The sequence below is a fragment of the Petaurus breviceps genome, unplaced genomic scaffold (assembly GCF_028583685.1).
Source record: "Petaurus breviceps papuanus isolate PSGF00001 unplaced genomic scaffold, PetGlider_PUasm1.0 38, whole genome shotgun sequence".
In the NCBI taxonomy this organism is placed as follows: Eukaryota; Metazoa; Chordata; class Mammalia; order Diprotodontia; family Petauridae; genus Petaurus; species Petaurus breviceps.
Genome location: NW_027186304.1, coordinates 76,777,338 through 76,784,717, shown reverse-complemented (window position 1 = coordinate 76,784,717; position 7,380 = coordinate 76,777,338). Strand labels below are relative to the sequence as shown.

Genomic DNA, 7,380 nt, shown 5'->3' with positions numbered 1-7,380 from the left:
ATATTTGTAATCTCTATAGGCATTGTGAATATGGCATTGCTGATACAGTAAGTGATGAAAAATATGACCATATATATCTTTTTATTTTTTCTATTTTTATTTTTTTGGAGAGGGGAAGGTAGGGCAATTGGGGTTGACTTGCCCAAGGTCACATGGCTAGTTTTGTGTTAAGTGTCTCAGGTCAGATTTGAACTCAGGTTCTCCTGACTCCAGGGCCGATGCTTTATTCACTGCACCACCTAGCCACCCCCATATATATCTTTAGGCTTTATGTTCCAAGAAGATAGAAGAACTTGAATCACTAAGAAGTTCTAATTTAGGATCAAGGATAATGGATTCAGTGGATCCTTTGGAAAGTACATTGTAGTCAAAGAGTAGATATGTCTGTCCATCTAGAGCTACAATTTAATCATCCTGAATACATGCCAAGTGATTCATTCAGAAAGACCTAAGTGAAGACAAAGTTAAAAATCTAACCTTTGAAAGTAAACTAAAGGAATAGGGAGTAAAAAATAGAGGTAGATTTATTTTTTCTATTTCTTGTACAAGTAATCTGTTCTATATAACCTTCTGCTTTTTAATCAATAGAAAACTGTTTTGATGCGGGTGGCTGGGTGGCAAAATGAGTAAAGCGCCGACCCTGGAGTCAGGAAGACCTGAGTTCAGATTTGACCTCAGACACAACACAAAAAAACAAAAAAACTAGCCATGTAACCTTGAGCAAGTTACTTAACCCCAATTGCCCTCCAAAAGGCCAAGAAAAAAAAAACAAAAACTGTTTTGATGATCACTTCGTTATGGTATAGTTTGAGGCCTAATATTGCTGAGCCTGTTTCTTCCCACTTTTTCATTATTTCCCTTGAGAATCTTGATCTTTGTTCCCACAGATATAGTTATTTTTTCATAGAGTAATCCTTTTGATTGATACAGCATTGAATAAATAATTAATTTTGATAACATTTTTATTATGTTGGCTCAGTCTACCCATAAGTAATTAATATTCCCCCAATTATTTAGATCTGCCTTTATTTCTGTAATGTTTTATAATTGTATTCCTATATTTATTATGTGTTTCATGGTGAATAAATTCCCAAGTGTTTTCTACATTATTAATTATTTTAAATGGAATTTCTCTATCTCTTCCTGCTGAATTTTGCTGGCAGTATGCAGAAGTACTGATAATTTATATGATTTTATTTTTATCCTGCAACTTTGCTGAAATTATCATTTCAATTAATTTTTAGTTGACTCTCTAGGGTTCTCTAAGTATAAATAATCATTTCATCCACAAAAGCAATTATTTTTTTTTCTCTTTACCTATGCTTATTCTTTCGATTTCTTTCTCGTCTTATTGCTATAGTTCATATTTCAAGCACAATTTAAAATAGTAGTGGTGATAATGGACATCTTGGCTTTCTTCCTTACCTTTTGGGAAGGCTTCTAGTTTATCTCCATTATATATAATGATGTAGTGTCTTTTGTTGTGGGAAAACCAGGCTCTTCCATGACTTTTTACATTGCCATTTCAACCAAAAGTTTTTTTTTAATATTCATAACTATTCCATTATATCCATATGCCATTTTATTCTTCCATTCCCCAATTGAAGGGCATGCATTTATGTCCTCTTCTTTCAGAGCCAAGAAGTTAATCTAAGTCCTCTGAAACAAATGTAATCAGAGAACAAAAGCATAACCTTCTAGTATAGTAAGTAAATTCCTTATGGAACATTTATGAGGAAATAGGGATAAGACTCATTCAGCATGAGAAAGTATGACAGGACTGTGATCTGAATCAGATTTACCTACACTGATGAGGTCATGGGTTCACTGAAATATCATTTGTGGGGACAAAGAGAGAAAACAGGGATTCATGGCAAATTGTGGGAAATAGACATCTACTTCAATGATTTCATCATCTAATCTAAGGTAAATAGGTTGACATTAGTAAGCTGGAGGGAAGGAGGCTTCACACACTGTCATCATCATCCTCACCACTAATGAGTAGCTATTAAATGTCACAATCCAAGGGTGTTATTTGAGCATTACTCATATGTGTTAATGAATAATTCTCTTTGACTTCATCTAATAGTTCAAGCAAATGAACAGCTTAGTGCACAGGCAGGCATGGAATTGGTTTGTTGCCGCAGACTGACCATTTGACTGCTTGGCTATTCCTAGAGTGAACCTAGTGCTATTATATACAAAGGCAGAGAGAGGAATTGGAGTACTTATACAGAGGCAGCCTTTATTAGCAGCATTTATAAATAACAAACTTCAGGTATTCAAGTATATTTGAAACATACAGATGACTTCAACAGTAGGCCATAGATAAGAAACATTTGAGACATGTTTAAATTAGGTCCTCACCACCACAGTATTCAGCTGTTCTGGAAAGCTTCCTACTGTTCCCCTCCCCCAACTGCAAGATCACCACCACCACCACCAGCATCACACCCTCTCCAGGCAAACTGATTATCCCTCAGCTGGCAGCTTGACCAGTTAACAGTGGGAACCCCTTCATCCTACCTCCACCCTAGCAGAATTCCCAGATATGCCTGTGGCCCCACAGGAAAGAAAAGTGGAGTTATTATTCCATCTTCAAGTTTAGGAATATTAAAATGATTAATTCACATTTAAATAATGATTTAAGTTTTACATAGTACTTTACCTTCTTCCCTACTTCTGCATAAATCCACTAAAGCCTTCCAGAGTTGGTCTAGTTCCATAAGGCAATAGAAGAACTTCTGGAGAATCTGTGTATGTATGTATGTATGCATGTGTACATGTGTGCATATGTATATGTGTGTGTACACACGTGTGTTTATATATATATCTATATTAGAGCTGAGAAGAAACCAGAGTAACCTTCTAGACCCTGAAACTATATCTTAATAACCTGTCAGCCTGAGACTATCAGAGAATTTAGAGTTGGGAAGGACCCAAGAGGTCATTTATTGCAATACTCCTCTTGTTTCTTTTGTGGAAATTAGGCCAAAGAGTTGGTTATCAACCCAGCCACAGTGAGAACTCCAGTCTGATATGCTTTCCATTATGCAAATTTCTCCTTGGAGATTCTTCTTCTTGGAGATTGTTAAGCCTTAAAGTTTCAGCCTATATGTGGGCCAGCAACTCAGGATCATTACCACTTAAGTAAACTTTAAGTACAGGCCACATAAGTGCCTTTAAATTTTTTAAATTTCATTTTAGCATTTGTACCATTCAGTATTTGGAGTTTTATTACCTTGTACCAAAATAATGTTACCTGTTTGTTGTTTTTAAAGAAAATCTGGGAGTTTATCTTAGTTTGCTTCTTAAAACACCAGTTAAGACTTAAGGAAAAAAAAGTTCTATCTCAATGTCACATTAAGGCTTTTTGTCCTTGTACCTCCAGAGGTCAGTTGTGGAGGACCTTATTGTCTTTTTTTTTTTTTTTGACATAGCTATGGGCAAAGGGATGACTCTGAAGTCATATTTTGTTAAATTGCTTATACTTTTAGTAGGGACCCCTTTCTTCTGACAATGAACTTCAGTGGAGATGATACAGGCAGACACTTCATAGGGTGAGAAGGGGGGCTCCTCTTTGTGTAGTTGACAGGATGCATACATTCATTTGAATGCACATTCATTGAAGTCTACTATGTGCATACCTTGTACTCAATACACAAGGCATTCCATCTTCCTCCTCTGACTATTTTCACTGGCTCTTCCCCATGCATGGACTGTTTTTCCTTCTCATCTCTTCTTCTTGGTATTACCAGTTTCCTTCAAGTTCCAGCAAAAATCCTGCCTTAAGTAAGAGACCTTCTCCAATCCCTCTTAATTCCAGTGCTATTCCTCTGTTGATTATCTCCAATTTACATGTATATAGCTTGTTTGTACATAGTTATATGTTGTCTCCCCTATTAGATTGTGAGGTCCTCGGTGGTAGGAACTGTCTTTTACCTTTCTTTGTATACCAAGCACTTAGTAAAGCGCTTGGCATCTGTACTAGGTGCTTAATATTTATTGACTGACTGCATTGTACATCAGAAAGAAACCCTTTGTTAAGTGGAAGTTAGGGCAGCTAGGTGGTTCAGTGGATAGAGCACTTGGCCTGGAGTCAGGAAAACTCATTTTCTGAATTCAAACCCAAACTCATCTTTTGAATTCAAACCCAGCCTCAGACACTTATTAACTATGTGACCTTGGGCAAGTCACTTATCCCTATTTGCCTCAGGTTCCTCCGCTGTAAAATGAGCTGGAGAAGGAAATGGCAAACCATTCCAGTATCTCTGCCAAGAAAATTCCACGTGGGTTCATGAAGAGTCAGGCACAACTGAAAAATAATTAAAATCAACAAGTGAAAATCATGGCCTAGCTCCTTCTTTGAAGCATGGCCTCCCTTATATCGCAATTTGTGGGCCAAATTTTCCTATCCATCTATTATTTCATCTTCCTCCTCTGTGCCCAGGGTCCCAACACAGAGAAAGATCTATATATAGCAAAGAACCCAGATGAAGTTGAAAACTCAACAACTTGAGGTACATTGGCCAGCAGGGGGCAACATATAACCAAATTGCTATCTAGCCTTTACTCTTTCCCTAGGGAAGTGTGGAAGGGGTATCTGGTTGCTGAAATTACCCATGGATTAGGCAGTGTACAGTCTGGTGAGCCAGCTACAGGAGGAGCTAGCCACACGTTTACCCAAAAGAAAGGTCAGCAGTGAATTGTCTCTATGATGAACCCACAGTATTGACTACAGTTGTGAAAGCAGTGTATTTCAAGGGTGTGCTTTTAAAAGATTTTTGTGTTTTTCCAAGTAGATTCCCTATTGTACAAGAAGTGTGTGCTTATAAAATCTTATTACATTTACAGATAGTAGCTACGTATACAAAGTCACAAGATGGTACGCTGTACTTAGAGAACACCATTAATTTTCTCAGGCACAATAAAGAGAGCAGTGCATTCTCATAGAAAGACAGATGGACTCTGAAGATTTGGATTTGCCTTTTGGCTCAGCCACTTAATAACTGATTGACCTTAGATAAGTCAATTAGCTTTCCAGGGCCAGTTTATTTTTTTTCTATAAAATGGTAACAGTCTTGTTTACCTTGCCTACATAACTTGCTAAGTGTTAACATTGCTTTGTAAACTGCAAAGCACCATATAAATGTAACCTATTACTATCTTATCTGTTATCAAATCCTCACTTGATCCTACAACTGGCAGGATTGGGTCTAAAGCCTGGTCTTCTGACTTCCAAACCCAAGGGCCCTTTGTATATATACCTAACTTGAGCTAAAACATTTCCCAGGACCTTATGAGCCTGGAAATATAATAATGTGTAACTAGCAACTGAATGTAGTTCCATTGGGAAGAAATGATAACAAGAGATATTTAATGTTTAAAGGAACAATTTTTCTTTTGGAGAGAAAAATATTAAATTATTTTAAAACAATACATTTTTACTCCTGCACAATTTTGGAGACTATTTTTGTCCCCTACTCATTACTTCCCTCCCACCTTTGCTGCTGAAATATGAATGAAGTAATTGAATCATAAAATGGACAGAACTTCACTCCCTAAGATAGATACTCCCTCCCCTAATGTGTATAGCTGAACCTTTTTTTTTTCTTTCTTCAAAATGTAACCAGTTTCAAAACAAACCAAAAAAGAGGTTTGTGAAACTTAGGGCCTGAAAGTGAGCATTTCTGTCTCCGCCTGTGTCCTCAAGCCTCTATATATCTCTGACATGTGTCTTTCTTGTTTCTAGTCCAGCTAATCTAAGACTCAAAACCCTTGTGATATGGCCAGTGGCAGGTAATGACTTTACATTAAATTCTGGGTCATGGCTCAAAATAATTGACCCAATTGAACATAAGTCTAATGTAGCAAAGTAAGTGGAAGGGATGAAGGAGGGAAACGGGAGAAATCAAGCAGCAAATGTATATTCTGCTAATCCCAATTTTTGAAATGGTGATTTAGACCTTTCCAATTTTAAGAGGATGCTTTGTGAGGTGACCTTTAACTTTATCCTTATTCTGCTGCTGGAAAGTCTTGCTAGCTACCTGCTTATGTACTAGCATCAGGTGCCCCACCTCCAACAACAATCTGCAATGATGCCATTAACACATTGCAAACCGAAGCCACTGGGAGTGAGTTGGGAAATCCCTCAGGCTGCAAGAGGTCATGGGAGAATGGCCCCCGTTGATAAATTTTTCTCAAATTCTCCCCTAACATCAGTGGTTGTGCTTTAGTTATTAGAGGAAAAGAGAGATGCTCCCATCACTGATTACCAGTTCTAGTCTTGGGACTGACAGAAGTTATGGTTCAGTGAGGGCACACTGGTCCTTAAAACCTGTCAGGTACCAACAGTCTCTGGGCAGAGGGGTGGGAGGTAAGGGGGAACACAAAGCACGCCCTTCAGGCCTTTATTTGTCTAATTGAATCTGTTTCATTAGAAAGTCTACTCAAAGAGAGTCTGCATGCTCAGAAAATTACATTGCAATCACCTGTGCCTAACCTCAAAATAAAGAATAAATGAGAAAGGGATTCCTGGGGTTTTACAAGAACGTTGGGGCTCCTTCCTTCAGGAATCCCTTCTTTTGCCAGGCGCACTGCTGCTGCTTCCAGAAAGACCCATGAACCTGAGCGTGCTGGTCATCTAGGAGTCTGTGGTATAGCTTCGGGATTCTCTGATTAGTTGGGTTTTCTCATTCGCACAGGTAGGCTGGAGGGTGATGGGGAAGTCTGCCTCTAAAAGAAACAAAGCAACATCCTTTTCATTAGACTTCCTTTCAAGGACAAATGATAGATGTATTTCAAGAGAAATCAGTTAGGTATATATACACATATAAAAGCATATATACATACATATATACATATGTTTGATATATAGGGGCAGCTGGGTGGTACAGTGGATAGAGCACTGGGCCTGGAGTCAGAAAAAACAGTTCAAATTTGACCTCAGACATTTACTAGCTGTGTGACCCTTGGCAAGTTAATTAATCCTGTTTGCTTCTGTTTCCTTAGCTGAAAATTGAACTGGAGAAGGAAACAGCAATTCACCCCACCCCCAGAGTCTCTGCCAAGAAAATTACCTTAAAAAGAGGTCATGAAGAATCAACAATACATGTTTTGTATATATACATATATAATATATATGTATATTATAATATATATTACATATGCATATATATTATATATACACATATATTTTATACTATATCCATCTATCTAAAATACATTCTAGGTATTCTTCCATTTGTTGGCTCCCTATGGAAAAGATAATATTTGCTGGCATAATTTGTCATACTGCCCAACTCTACATTTTCCTGATATTCTCATTTTCTAACCTCAAAGCACCACAGAATTTTAGAAGGGGCTATCTAGTCCACTCCT

At 37.6% G+C, this 7,380-nt stretch overlaps 1 protein-coding gene across 1 annotated transcript in view; it reads right to left on the bottom strand.

The window, feature by feature from the left end:
• Positions 1-5,647: 5,647 nt before the first annotated feature.
• DNAJC5B (DnaJ heat shock protein family (Hsp40) member C5 beta) overlaps positions 5,648-7,380 on the bottom strand; it is a 45,078-nt gene continuing 43,345 nt past the window's right edge. Inside the window, exon 4 of the mRNA XM_069099520.1 lies at positions 5,648-6,735. Coding sequence (XP_068955621.1) covers positions 6,644-6,735 — 92 coding nt within the window. The 3' untranslated portion in view covers positions 5,648-6,643. The remainder of the gene's footprint in view (positions 6,736-7,380) is intronic.